The sequence below is a fragment of the Artibeus jamaicensis genome, unplaced genomic scaffold (assembly GCF_021234435.1).
Source record: "Artibeus jamaicensis isolate MK-2021 breed Jamaican fruit bat unplaced genomic scaffold, CSHL_Jam_final contig_519, whole genome shotgun sequence".
NCBI lineage: Eukaryota > Metazoa > Chordata > Mammalia > Chiroptera > Phyllostomidae > Artibeus > Artibeus jamaicensis.
The window spans coordinates 20,886,526-20,901,492 of NW_026521871.1; the positions used below are offsets into that span (position 1 = coordinate 20,886,526).

General features: G+C 37.6%; 1 protein-coding gene across 3 annotated transcripts in view; it reads right to left on the minus strand.

Moving 5' to 3' along the window:
• The window catches only part of NR2C2 (nuclear receptor subfamily 2 group C member 2), a 91,746-nt gene that overhangs the window by 29,416 nt on the left and 47,363 nt on the right, over positions 1-14,967 (minus strand). For all 3 annotated transcript variants that reach the window (XM_037139361.2, XM_037139358.2, XM_037139359.2), the window contains one exon: positions 10,836-10,946. In XM_037139361.2, coding sequence (XP_036995256.1) covers positions 10,836-10,907 — 72 coding nt within the window. In that variant the 5' untranslated portion in view covers positions 10,908-10,946. The remainder of the gene's footprint in view (positions 1-10,835; positions 10,947-14,967) is intronic.

Genomic DNA, 14,967 nt, shown 5'->3' on the forward strand with positions numbered 1-14,967 from the left:
TATGTGTTTACAAATATATGTAAATACACATAAAATTTGTCAGTTCATTACAGGTCAGGGTATATTAGAGCATAACAAAGGACAATAGCAAAGATATATTAAATTAAAAATAAAAAGTAAAAGAAATCTGCTCAAAGATATTCTTGATCTTTAAACTCATATGAATTGTTAGTGTTGCTTGTAGGTAATGATCAGACAAGTAACTTCTCTATTCAGCCCCACTAACTCAATCCCTACAAAGTTTAGGTGGATAAATAATTTGACACAGCCTTCTTCCCTGAATAACATGAAAGAGTATTTTCTAAAAACATTCAGGGTTTTAAATAAGTAAATACTGGGAAATGCTTTACATTTTAAACAGATCTTCCTGGATGCTGGATGAAAAAGAGAACAAAACAAATAAGTAGAAGCTGAGGAACTGTTGGGATGCCATCGGAGTGAGAGCTAAAGGTTGTGGCTATATCTAGAGAGAAGAGGACCACTCAGATACATGCTTAAGGGAAAAGCAACAGCATGTGCAGGTGGGTTGAAGAAGTCAGGACTGGAGAATGAAGAGTTAGGAATAACTCTCAGGTTTCTAGCCTGAACTTTGAGTGGTGGAGAGGCCAGGGTTGGCAGGAATTCAAAAGTCTGGTTCTGATTCGCAAAGTATGAGATGTCCAAATAGATATATGAAGTAAACTACCAGATGGATGAGTTTGGAGATCAAAGTGAACTTCTGGTTTCAACTTCAACATGTAAAGAGCTGGGAAGTCATCGTTTCAGCCTTGTAATATAAAAGGGCCACAAAAATTGAAAATCAATGACTATCCTAGGGCTCATTAGAGAGCTGAGTGTGCAGAGCAAACTCCATCCTGAAATCTGGAGATAGGTAAAAGTCTGAGATCTATTTACCTGGAGCAGAAGCCAAGCTGGAAGGATGCTCAAATGGTAACTATGATAAATTGCTGGAGACTTAGCATGGACTAGCCTGGGAGTGAGAAACTCCTGGGGGTCACAGTCTTAGCTCCAGGAACCCCACTTGGTTCTCAGGGTGAAGAGATGAGAAAGGTCCCTCGTGGCTCTGGCAGGGAAGGGTAAGAGTAATTTTTGTAAAATAAACTAGAAGTACTCTCCATAACCAAGGCCTGTTCTCCAGTGAAAAAGACTGCTAGTCTTATCCCGCCTAGAAACTCCAGGCCCTTATAGCTTTCCTGACTCACGGGGGAGGAGTGGGGGTTAAGAAACACTTGAAAAGGTCCAAGGACACAGGGCCACTAAAAAACTGAGATTACACATTAAGATTATACAATGCCTCCTTTCCAACCAGACCACTGTAACCCCCAATGTAATGGGGTTACAGCTGGAAGAGTTTCCAGACGTGGACTCTCTGCGTACTATCTAAGGAAGCCCTAAGTCAACAGGGGAGACAAAGACACTAGATGAATTTGAAGCCTATGACACCTGTGAACTAAGTGTAGCTACAGCAAACACTTAAACATAAATCAACCCCGAGTCAGATTAACACAAATTCTCACGCTAGAGGCTTTACCTCAGTTCTTATTACCTAATACAGCTGATACTGTCTGGCTTTCAGCAAAAATTTACAAGGCTTGCCAAAAGGCAAGAAAACCATGATCTGAAGAGACAAAATAAGCATCAGAACCAGACTCAGATATGACACACATGTTGGAATTATGAGACAAGAAATTTAAAATAACCATGATTAGTATGTCAAGGTCTTCAAAGAGAAAAAGCTAACATGTAAGAACAGATGAGAAATGTAAACAGTGATGAAAATTCTCAGAAAGTAGAAAATGGTAGAAATCAAAAACAGTATAACAGAAATGAAGGATGCTTTGATGGCTCACCAGTACACTAGACATAACCAAGGAAAGAATCAGTGAGTCTGACGATAGGTCAACAGAAACTTCCCCAACTGAAGTGCAAAGGAAAAAAATAATTAAAAAAGCAAAAGGAAAGAAACAGAATATCCAAGAACTATGGAACAATGTCATAATGTAACACAGACATAATTGGAATACCAGAGGGAGAACAAAGAAGAAATATTTGAAGTAATAATGACCAAGAACTTTATAAAATTAATGATTAGACCACAAAACCACAGACCCATTAAGCTTAGTTATCAAGCAGAATAAATGCTGAAAAACTATATCTAGGCATACTCTGTTTCTAAGGCCAAATACAGATTAAAGGTAAGAGGTTTAATTTTCCCTGTTGAAAATAAGGGAAGAGACTTCTCCCCCCTTTCCCTTTTCTTTTAGAACTTTTTGCTCAATCCTTTTCATACATAAGTAAATCTTCATAGTGGTTAGATAATCCTCTTGTCAGTCTTACAACTCAGGAATGTTTTTCGAGGACTTGGAAGCCATCTTTTTAAAATGCAAACTTCAAGAGAGATAAGTCCCTATCTCCCATTTGCAAACTACCTCCTGTCATAGAAATGTAAAAAGTTTGCCTGGCTGGTGTGGCTCAGCGGATTGAGTGTCGGCCTGCGAACCATTTGGCCACTGGTTCAATTCCTAGTCAGAGCACTTGCCTGAATTGCGGGGCCAGATACCCACTTTAGCGGTGTACAAGTGGCAACTGATATTTCTCTAGCTAGCACATTGCTGTTTCTCTTTTTTTTTTCTTCCTCCCTCCCCCTCTCTCTGGGAGAGTAAATAAATAGTAATAAAATAAATAAAATCTTTAAAAAAAAGTTTGTCTCCATTCTTCCTGAATTAAGTGAAAGGAAAATAAAAATTTTATTTTTTATTCTTAGTTAATAATAGTACCAATGTATTGGGTAATTACAGCAAGTAGATAAGTGAAATGAATGACAGCAGTGTCACAAAGAACAGAAGGGAGTAAGGAACTGGGAATCCTGTTATAAGGTACCTGCATTATATGTGAAAGAGAATAGTGTTATTTGAAGGTAAACTCAGATTAGTTAAAAATGTATATTGTAAACTTCAGGGCAACAAAAACATTTGTCAACTGTGTTTGATATACTAACAGAAGAAATAAAAGAGATCAAGTAAATTGCTCAATCAAAACCAGAAAGTGCAGAAAGAAAAGCCCCTGGCAACAAATAGAAAACAGTTAACACATGACTGATATTAATTTAAGTATATCCAAAGTCACTTTAAGTGTGAATTGCCTACATATACCAATTAAAAGAAAAGGATTGTCATTTGGATTAAAAAAGAAAACCCAATTATAAATTGTCAATAGGAAACCCTAGACATAGGAAGGTTAAAAGTAAAAGGATGAAGAAAGATACCAGGTTAACACTAATCAAAAGACAACTGGAATAACTATATTAGTTTAAAGATAAAGTAGACTTCAGAACAAGGAAAATATCAGGAAGAAGGATATTACATAATGATAAATGAGTCAATTCCCCCTCAAGACATAATAATAAATTAAGAAGGCAGAAACTAAGGATTTAGTTGACTTGAATAGCATTATCAATCAACTTGATATACCTGACATTTATAAAATAATGTATCTAACAACAGCAGAATGCACATTCCTCTCAAGCTTACATGAAACATTCACTAAGACATCACATTCTGGGCCATAATATACAGCTTTAAAAACAAAAACAAAAACAAAAACAAAAACAAAAACAAAAACAAAAACAACCCTGGCTGGTGTGGCTCAGTGGTTGAGTGCCTGCCTGCGAACCAAAGGCTCAATTACCAGCTGAGGACACTTGCCTGGGTTGCAGGCCAAGACACCAATGGGGGCACATGAGAGGCAACCACACATTGATGTTTCTCTCTTTGTCTTTCTCTTTCCCTCCCCCTATCGAAAATATAAATAAAATCTTTTTAAAAAATCAAAAAATTAAATAAAAAAAAACAAATGGCTAGACAAATCTCAAATACTTAGAAATTAAACAACACACTTCTGAATAGCATATGGGTCAAAGAAAAAAATCGTAAGAAAAAAATTAAAATATTTGAAACTAGCCCTGGCTAGTGTGGCTCAGTGGTTTGAGCACTGGCCTGTGAACTGGAAGGTCACCAGTTTGATTCCTGGTCAGGACACACGCCTGGGTTGTGGGCCAAGTCCCCATTTGAGGGAGTGCAAGAAGCAACCAATTGGTGTTTCTCTTGTACATCCCACTCTTTTTTCCTGCCTTCCCCTCTATCTGAAAATAAATAAAATCTTTTAAAAAACCCAAATATTTTTAACTCAGTGGAGCTCATAACAGAGGTCTGGTCTGGGCCATAGATCCCCATTTGGGAGTCACTGGCATAGAATGAACGACATTTAAAACCATGGATGAACTCAGCTAGATAAAACACAGAGAGGAAAAAGTAGATCCAGGATGGAATCCTGAGGAACTCCAACAATGAGCAGTCCAGCAGAAAAGGTGCAGGAAAGAACTGTAGCCAATACTATACAAGTTAGCCTAGAATTATTTCCTGTAAGTTTTATGAATATGAACTCTCCTATAAAACAGATACTTAGCTAATCGACTAATCTGGGATGTCTGAGAGCAGTGGTTCTGAAAAAGCCGCGTATTTTAATATATGTATTTACTCTTGGAGCATAGTCTATTTAATAAAACAATCAAAATAAAATAAAGACAATTTTTTGAAAGCCTACTGATTGAAAAGTAAATGGGTAGGGGTACAAGGAAAATAGTATTTTCTTATTTATAATTATATAACGTCTGAGTATCAGCTTGGGTATTCAAAAATAGAATAATAGAGAATGAGAGGACTTCTGGACAAGATGGAGGCATAGGTAGATACACTTTGCTTCCTTGCACAACCAAAAGAAGGACAACAACGAATTAAAAAACAAAAACTAGCCAGAACTGCCAGAAAATCGAACTGTAGGGAAGTCCGACAACCAAGGAGTTTAAGAAGAAACATTCATCCAGACCAGTAGGAGGGGAGGAGACAAGCAGCCTGGGTGGAGAGAACGTGCAGCAAGGCAGCGGCTGGAGGACCAGGGTGGACAAGGTGGTAGCTGGCGGACTGGGTGAGGAGCTGGCTGGTGGAGTGGGCGGTCCCACCTTTGCGTGAGGATAAACTGGGAGGAACAAGTGGGGAGTGAGACAGACCGCAGAACCCAGGGGTCCTGGTGTGGGAAAAATAAAGCCTCAAAACCTCTGACTGAAAAAACCTGTGGCGGGTGAAGTGGCGGGAGAAACTCCCAGCCTCACAGGAGATTTTGTTGGGAGAGACCCACAAGATCCTAGAATGTAAACAAAACCACCCACCCAGGAATCAGGGCCTGATTTGCTTGCGGGCAGCAGGAGAAGTGACAGAAAGCCAGTTGCGAGCTGAGCCAGTGACATTGTTCTCTCTGGGAACCCTCCCCCATCTACAGTGTCACAAGGCAGTGATGTGGATTGCCCAAACATGGCGAATACCTACGGCTCCGCCCCTTACTACATAACAGGCATACAGAGACCAAAAAAAAAAGAGGCCCAAATGGAAGAAAAGATCAAAGCTCCAGAAAAATTACAACTAAAAGTGATGAACAGAGAGGCCAACCTGTTAGAGGCACCGTTCAAGACACTAGTAATCTGGATGCTCACAGAAATGGTTGAGTATTATCACAAAATAGAGGAAAAGGTGAAGGCTACGCTAAGTGAAATAAAGGAAATATATATAGGGCACCAACAGTGACAAGAAGGAAACTGGGACTCAAATCAATGGTTTGAACCAGAAGAAAGAAAAAAACATTCAACCAGAACAGAATGAAGAAATAAGAATTCCAAAAAACGAGGAGAGGCTTAGGAACCTCTAGGACAATTTTAAACATTCCAACATCCAAATCATAGGGGTCCCTGAAGGAGAAGAGGAAGAGCAACAAGTGGAAAACTTAAAAAATATATATAATGAAGGAGAACTTCCCCAATCTGGCAAAGGAAACAGACTTCCAAGAAGTCCGGTTAACTCAGAGAATCCCAAAGAAGTTGGACCCAAGGAGGAACACACCAAGGCACATCATAACTACATTACCCAAGATTAAAAACAAGGAGAGAATCTTATAAGCAGCAAGCGAAAAGGAGACAGTTACCTACAAAGGAGTTCCCATCAGACTATCAGCTGATTTCTCAAGAGACCTTACAGGCAAGAAGGGGCCAGAAAGAAGTATTTGAAGTCATGAAAGGAAAGGACCTACATCCAAGATTACTCTGTCTAGCTAAGCTTTCATTTAGAATGGAAGGGCAGATAAAGTACTTCTCAGATAAGGTCAAGTTAAAGGAGTTCATCATCACCAAGCCCTTATTATATGAAATGTTAAAGGGACTTAACCTAAGAAAAAGCAGATGAAAAATACAAACAGTAAAATGTCAACAAACTCACAACTATCAACAACTGAACATAAAGAAACAAAAATGAAATGAACTAAGCAAACAATTAAAACAGGAACAGATTCACAGAAATAGAGATCACATGGAGGGTTATCAGTGGGGAGGGTGGAGAATAGGGGGAAATGGTACAGGGAACAAGAAGCATAAATGGTAGGTACAAAATAGACAGGGGAAGGTTAAGAACAGTATGGGAAATGGAGAAGCCAAAGCACTTATATGTATGACCCATGAACATGAACTAAGATGTGATGATAGGGGTGGGATGGGGGGGGCACCGGGTGGAGGGGAATAAAGGAGAGAAAAAAATGGGACAACTGCAGTAGCATAATCAATAAAATATATTGAAAAAGAAAGAAGAAGAGGAGGCTCTATGTGTACCACACAAAAGCACCTTCAAAAGACGTTTTTTAAAAAAAAGTATGGAGCAGAAGTGTGAGCAAAATGTTGACATTTACTTGTTTACAAACATGCTCTATGTATTTATACATGCATTTATGGGTGCATATGTAGAGCCTGTTTCTGAAAGAATAAATAAATAATACGGTAACAGAGGCTACCTCTTGGGAGACACCTGGGGAAGAGGAGGAAAGAAGACTTATCTTTTATTCTGTACCCTGTTTGCTGTGACTTCTGTTAGGGCATGCATCTATCACTCTTTCAACACCTACAAATAAGCAATAGCTCCTATCAGTACTTGAGAAGGGCCACTAGAACATCAGAGTGAGAAAAGATACATCAGGTGGTTGTGGATGTGGAAATGATAGAGAACAGGTACAGGCAGCTCAAAGAAGGGATGTATAGGAATAAAGAGCAGGTATAAGGGAGAAGTAGACAAAGGAGGAGGGTGCTATAAGAATCCCAAATGCCTTCCAAAGGGGACTGAAATAAAGATTGCACAATTTTTAAAAGTATATAAACAGCAGAAGTCCTTTCTAGTAAAATGTGAAACCTCAATATATAATACATGAAAGAAGTATTTTATAACATAAATGTATTTTATAAGCTCAAATTTAAACATTTCCTTAGGTCAAACAATGAGTACAATAATGCCCTCCTGAAAAACACAAACTTGCAATGGGGAGTATGGAGGAATGTCTCAGGAAAACCTTAAATTCACAAAGGTGGCAAGAAAACCTTTATACCAAGGTCTGCCCCAAAGAGAATAAACACTTCAGTAAAAGTGAGTACACTGGTGATCTCCAGTGTCAAATCTTGTATGTGACATGCTCAAGTATTTTTCTTTTCATCAATCATAATCACTTTGAAAATGGAATTAAAAAAATAAAATTTGAACCTAATGTCTGTGTCTGGGAAGCAATACAGAACACAATTTGAATACTACTGGCCTGGAAAGATGTACATATGATGAAAACCTGTGAGATTTACTGGAAAGCTACTTTGTGATTCAATGGCTTAGATTAGGCTTAATTCTCAGACAAGTGGTGCTATCCTATGGCTCTTCTTAATCCATCTTTCGCACCCTAGACCCCTGTATCCCCCAGAAAACAGCTCTCCACCCAGCCACAAGGCTACCTACCCTACTCTGAGGACTGCCTCCCTTCCCACATGGACTTAAAAGCCCTTTTATAACCATTAGGGCAACACAATACTGATGAACACAAGTCTGTTTCAGCTCGCCTTCCATTGGCCTGCATAATTAGGTATGCTGGTCTTGTGTTAAATGCCACACCTTCATTATTTTTATTATCATTATTAAAAATAGAATTATTATTAAATCCTGGAATGGGAAAATACAGCTATAAAAGACTTAGCTGGGAAAACTGATGACATTTCAGCATATGGACTATGGGTTAGATAATGGTATGTTTCAATATTAAGTTTCTGGATTTTGATAACTGAACTGTGATTATGTAAAAGAATGACATTGTTCTTATAGGGGGTTAACGAATTTCCATATACTATTTTCCATAAGTTTGAAATTTTAGAAAAATAAAAAAATTATAACTCAGTTGCTAACATTTATTGATGTTTGCTTTTTATAGGATTAAAGGACTTACCTAATTTAATCTTTTAAAAATTCTCTAAAATAGGTACAATTTTTGTTGTTATTTTATAGCTACACATACAGATCATGGAAACTTTCCCCAGGGTGACATAGCTGAGTGAAGGCAAGATTTCACCCTGAGTCTGCTCCATTTAGAGTCAAAGTTCCTAAATGTTGCCTAGCCTGTCGTCCTTATTGTGTAAACTTTCTCTCCCAAACTTAACACAGAAGCTACTGTTTGGGTTCTAAACACTGTTATTCATTAAAACATCATAGTACTTATTCTCTTCCCAGGCCTCAGGGCATGGGAGAATCAACACTTAAGTCAGGTCTGGAAGTGAAAACTTCATCAAAGCCATCAGCACCAACATCAAGAATCTGGAAATCATACTACAACCTTAATTTTCCTTTAAAAACCCCAAAATTTGAAATGCAGTCAGTTCATGTGCACTATGTTTACTATTTTTTTAAACACACACACACACACACACACACACACACACACACACACACTTCTTATTTTAAAAAATCCTCACCTGAGGATATGTTTATTAATTTTAAAGAGAAAAGGAGAGGTTTCGGAAACACTGATCTGAGTATAGAAACATTGATCAGTTGCCATCTGTTATGTTCCCCATCTGGGAATAGAACCCGCAACCTAGGTATGTGCCCTGACTGAGAATAAAACCTATAACCTTTTGGTGTACAAGATGATACTCTAACCAACTGAGCACCCGGCTAGGGTTATATTTACTATATACAAAACTCATGTTAACGAGCTGTCTTCCCCAAGGGGCTGAAAGCTCAATGCCAAGTATCTAGCCTACATGAACTTACTGCAGCCATGAAAGCAATGTCACCATGGGCAGAATAAAGGCAATGGGAATAGTCTTACTGTATGGAATGGGATGGGATGCTAGGACAACCTTTAGAAAAACATAAAGATTCTACTTATACTAATACAGGGGAAATGCAAACCCTCTAGAAATATACACTAGCTACTGACAGAGTCTCCTGGGGGAACTGTCTATGTTCTCATCTGCCATCAGATGGATGTGATACCATGATGTAACAGTCATGATTACATGCAGTTAGCTCCTTTTCCAGTCACAAGAATAATGTAGGTAGGATCCTAATACCTACTACATAAAACTATAAAGGACCCATTTTGAAGTCACCCTCAGCAAATAAGAACAAGTAAAAGAGAAAAAAATAATTTAGTTATATAAAATTGCTAATTCTGGTGAAGAGTAAAACATTAAGGTCAGGCCATTACTTCTGAATTTCCAAACACTCAGATATGTGTTTCCTATTTGGTATTAAGTTAAAATAATGACAAGTACATAAACTCCTGTATTTATAAAATATCATGTAATATAGATATAATGGGAATACAATTTTTAACTTATTTCATTTCATTTAGAACTCTTCTATGCTTAGTTTATAACAGTCCATAAAGTCACTTTTAAGAGTGAGCAAACACAATAGAAATTATCTAGTTACTCTTGTAGTGTGTAGTATAAGTAAAAGCAATCTTTTTACTTATTCCTCAAATACCTGTCCACCCCAGTATTCTCTCACACTAATGTTATGTAACTAATATTATTTTCTGCCACTTGTCTCTTTATTTTTTTTGATTTGATCTTTTGATTTAGCTTGTTGAGATAGCTATGAATCTTTAATGTGAGTTTACTATCCTACTTTCAATACCTATACCTTCTCTTTGTTCAGTGGACCAGAGGCAGGTTCAGAGCCCTGGGGAAGACTAACTTCCCACAAGTGAATATCAATTAGTAACAACAATACTGGTAATAATAATTATTATACATAGACAATTAGTACACACTAAACATTAATATGTGTCAGGCACTGTTCTAAGCACTTTATAAACAATTATCATTGAATGCACACAATGACCTTCTGAGGTACACATTATTATGTACATTTTCTAAATGAGACATTGTAAAGTTAATCTTCCAGGGTCAAAAAACATATAAAGTGGGGCATTAGTTTTGTCTTCAAATGGGAGTCCATACTCTATAACAACTAGGACTTACTGCCTCTCAGTTTGAATGCACATAAGTAATAAAATGGAACTTCATTCCAATAGTTTGAAAAAGTAGTTTGGACTTTTGTATTACAAGTTAATTCAAGCCCTGATCAATGAGGCTCAGTTGGCTGGACATCATCCTGCAAAAGGAAAGGTCTCCAGTTGGATTCCCAGTCAGGGTACACGCCTGGATTGTGGGTTCAGTCCCCAGATGGGGCTCACGTGAGAGGCAACTGATCGATGTTCATCTCTCACACCAGGGTTCCTCTCCCTCTCTTTCTCCTTGCCTTCCTCTCTGTCCATAAATAAATAACTTAATAAATGTAAACTTTTTCTTTTTCTGTTTTTTAAAGAATAAAGTTGTACTGTATGTGATGCTCAAGGCACAACTCCTTAGTGAAACCCTTAGGCAGGTATCTATACCTTTAACTAAGTGGGATTGGTGCAGGTACCTGAATACGCTGAGGTGAGGCTACCGCTGAGTCGGTGGAGATTATCTGGATGCGTGGGGAGGGGCTGGTCATCCCTGGAGATTCCGGCCGAGAAGTCTGTGTACGTGGTACCTGTGGGTGAAAAGTGAGCTGGATCACAAGGGGGTTCAGAAAGCTGCCCAATGTGGCTGGAGAACGGTGCCTTTAGCTTCTCCCCTGCCTCCAAACTATAAGAGAAAGTTTATTTAGAAAGTCAAAAGAAATGGGCTCAGGAAACAAACTACAAAGGCAAAAGAAGAGGGCCCTTGGAGTTCAGAAGACAAAATTAAGGTAACACATTTGTGGAAGAAGGCGAAGACAATGGGAAAGGTACGGTTGTGCTCCTCAGAGGGAAGGTGCACCACAACTTTTGCTTTCACAGTGGCATCATTATTATTAACCTTCACCCCAGAACATTTTTTTTTCATTGCTTTAAGAGACAGGAAGCAAGGGAGAGAGGGAAGGGTGTAGAGGGGGGAGGGGGTGGGGATAGACATCTCTGCAAAAGAGAAACACTGACTGGTTGCCTTCCATGCGCCTCAACCAGAGAATGAACCAGCAACCTAGGTATGTGTCCTGGCCAGGAATCAAACCCGAAACCTTTCAGTGTACAGGAAGACACTCCAACTAAGTAAGTCACACTGGCTAAGACTCACTTTACAGGAGTGATAAAACTAATGTTCTAGAGTATGGCCCCAACGTGACAAAGGAATCAATGAGATACTGATACAGGATGGCACAAAGAAAATACAATCGTAAAACAGCTCTCTCTAATGTTGTAAAAATACAAGGGGGGCAAAAAGGACCTTGGTCCTCCAGATACTGGGGATTTGTGCTCTTAATTGCTGACTGCTGCTTCTGATCACAGAAGTGCAGACAAGGAGGCAATGATTGTTGTAGAACTTCCCCCTATTGTTTCAAGCCCTTCATCTTTGGCTGAAGTGACTTCCAGGGGACTTAAAGGGCTGGGTTGTTATTCTACACACCTCCTCATTTTTCTCTTTTTCCCCTTTTGGGAGCCAGACATCAAACACTAGGACATTCTAAAGCAACTGTATATATAGGAAAAATTAGAAAGTGGCAGCACATGCCCAGGGAAAAACACAGGTTTGAAAAGGTCTTAGACTTAGTTTCATGCCAGGATGATCCTTGGCTCACAATAACAACAATGAGGACAACAAAGATGAGAACAGTAACAAAGCCCAGCAAATCCGGGGAAAGGGAGAGTCTCTGACTTAGAGTTATCACATTATTAAATTGAAATGTCCAGTTTTCAACAACAACCAAAAAATCACAAGGCTTATTTAAAAAAAAAAAAAGGAAGTTATGACCCATTCAAAGCAAAAAGATAAATTAACAGGAATTATCCTTGAAAAAGATATGATGTCAGATTTACTACACAAAGACCTTAAGACAACTGTCTAAATCAGGGGTGTCCAAATCCTCAGCCTGGATGGCTATGAATGTGGCCCAACACAACATGGTAAATTTACTTAAAATATTATGAGATTTTTTTGTGATTATATGTTGCAATATCATGTAAAATAAATGTACATATGCTCTCATTATTTGTACACACGCATGGCTTCAGTTTTATGGCAGTGTGCGGTTTCCAGTGTGTTACCTTCCAAGTGCAGACAGTACAACTGACATCATCATGTTACATGTGTTCAAGGTGATTTAGTGAGGCAGTGATAATCAGTATTTCAACTGACCATTGCAATGTTAGGTGTTTTATGTTATTTATAAGTCACATAAGCATTTTTATTTGATTATTAAAGGTACTTCCACATCATCGCCTGCCATGCTTTATAATCAGCCCTCTGCCCGGATAGCCCTGGCAGAGGGAGAGGCTGTGAAAAGGCTTCCAAACCCTGCTTTCTATTTTCCTGTCGATTAATTTTCATAATAGAAGTAAATAAAGTCTCTTATCTGTTATTATTTTTTAAATCCCAGCATGGCTTATACAATGTATCAAAAGAAGAAAGAACCCTCCCCCCCTAAAAATTATGGATGAAGATTGTTTAATGAAAAGTGGACAGATGACTACTTTTTTGTCGAGGCAGACAATAAGGCAGTCTGCTTAATTTGTAGGGAATATGTGCAAGTTTTCAGACTATAATTTGAAAAGGCATTATATGCAAAAACATGCTGCTAAATTCAGTGCATATGAAGTATCGTGTTGTAAGGAAAAAACAGAGGAACTGAAAAAGAGTCTGTCTTTCTCAACAAAAATTATTGCAAAAAGTTACAACTCAGGCAGATTCTATTGTAAAAGCTAGTGAAATGGTAGCATATTTAATAGCAAAAAAAAAAGGATCAAAACCATTTACTGATGGTGAGTTTATTAAGCAATGTACAGAAAGCATGGCAGATATAATTTGCCTTGGAAAAAAAAGAGGGATCTTTCTAAAATCAGTGTGTCTTACTAGAATATAGTCAGGCGAATTGAAGAAACTGCAAAATTTATTTTTAAAAGTTTGGAGAATAAAGCTGCTAATTTTCAAATTTATGCTTTGGTGATGGGGTGATAACACTGATGCTACAGATACAGCTCAACTAGCCATTTTTATTAGAGGTATTAGTCACAAATATGTCACTGAAGAAATGGCTTCTTTAGTGACATTAATCGATACAACTAAATCAAGAGATTTACATGAAGCAGTGAAAAATATGTTAAAGTGATTTTCTTTGTCTACTGTCAACATATCTGGTATAGTTACTGATGGTGCCCTCGGGATATTAGGTAAAAGAGAGGAACTTGTAAAATTAATAGAATATGATGCAATTTCTGCCCCAAACTCATGTTTGATGAAGTATCACTACACAGTACATTACAAAAATTTATGCACAAAAGCTTTAAAAGTGGATAACGGCATGCAAATCATCATTGAGATTGTAAATTTCATAAGAACCAAGGGATTGAGAATCATCACCAACTCCAGGAATCCCTTAAAAATATTGATGTTGACTTATGGTGACATGATTTACTTTTTGGAAGTAAGATGGCTAAGGGCCAAATGTTGAAAAGATTTTATGATTTGCAACTTGTTATCCAATCATTTATGGTATCAAAAACAAACTTGTGTTGGAACTTGATAAAAACTGGCTTACAGATTTAGCATTTTTAGTGGATTTAACTGCTCATTTAAATGAGTTAAACATACATCTTCAAGGTGAAAACCAACTTATCAATACCATGTTTCAAACCATATAGCATTCCAAATGAAACTGAAATTATGGCAAGCTCAAATTAACACAAACAATTTTATGCATTTTGACACATTGGCTCAACACAGTCCTGGTGAAAAATATGCACCCTTGCTTTTTGATTTGATGCAAGAATTTGAAGACAAATTTCATGATTTCTGGAAAAACATCAATATTTTGCTATATTTGTGACTTCACTTGCAGTTGACATAAATATGTTACCAATTTTCAAATGCAATGCACAGAGCTGCAATCTGACATTCAACTTAAAGAAAAATTTGATCGTGTCTCTTTACTGGACTTTTAATAGGTCTTATCTTGCCAGAGACAAATATCCCTTGCTTCAAAATCATGCCTTATTCATGTCATCACTATTTGGCAGCACTTACATTTGTGAGCAACTATTTTCAAGAATGAAACACATTAAGAGTAAAATTAGAACCAGGGTAGTCTTTTCAACAATGTGCTGGGTAAACTGGATATCCACATGCAAAAGAATGACATTGGACTCTTCAAACACCATATAAAAAATTAACTCAAAATGGATCAAAGACTTCAATTTAATGCCCCAAACTATAAAACTCTTAGAGGAAAACACAGAAAAGCACCACAGTATTAGATTTGGCAATGGTTTCATGGATATGACACCAAAGTCACTGGCAAAAAAGAAAAAAAAAAAGACAAACTTAACTTCATAAAATTTAAAAAAATTTGTGCATTGAAAGACAGTATCAACAGAGCAAATAAAGGCAACCAACAGTGTGGGAGAAAATATTTACAAGTAATATATCTGATAGGCATTAATATCTAGAATATATGGAGAACTCCTAAAACTCAACATAAAAAAACCCCAACCCAATTAACAAATGGGCAGATGATTTGAAGAGACATTTTCCCAAAGAAG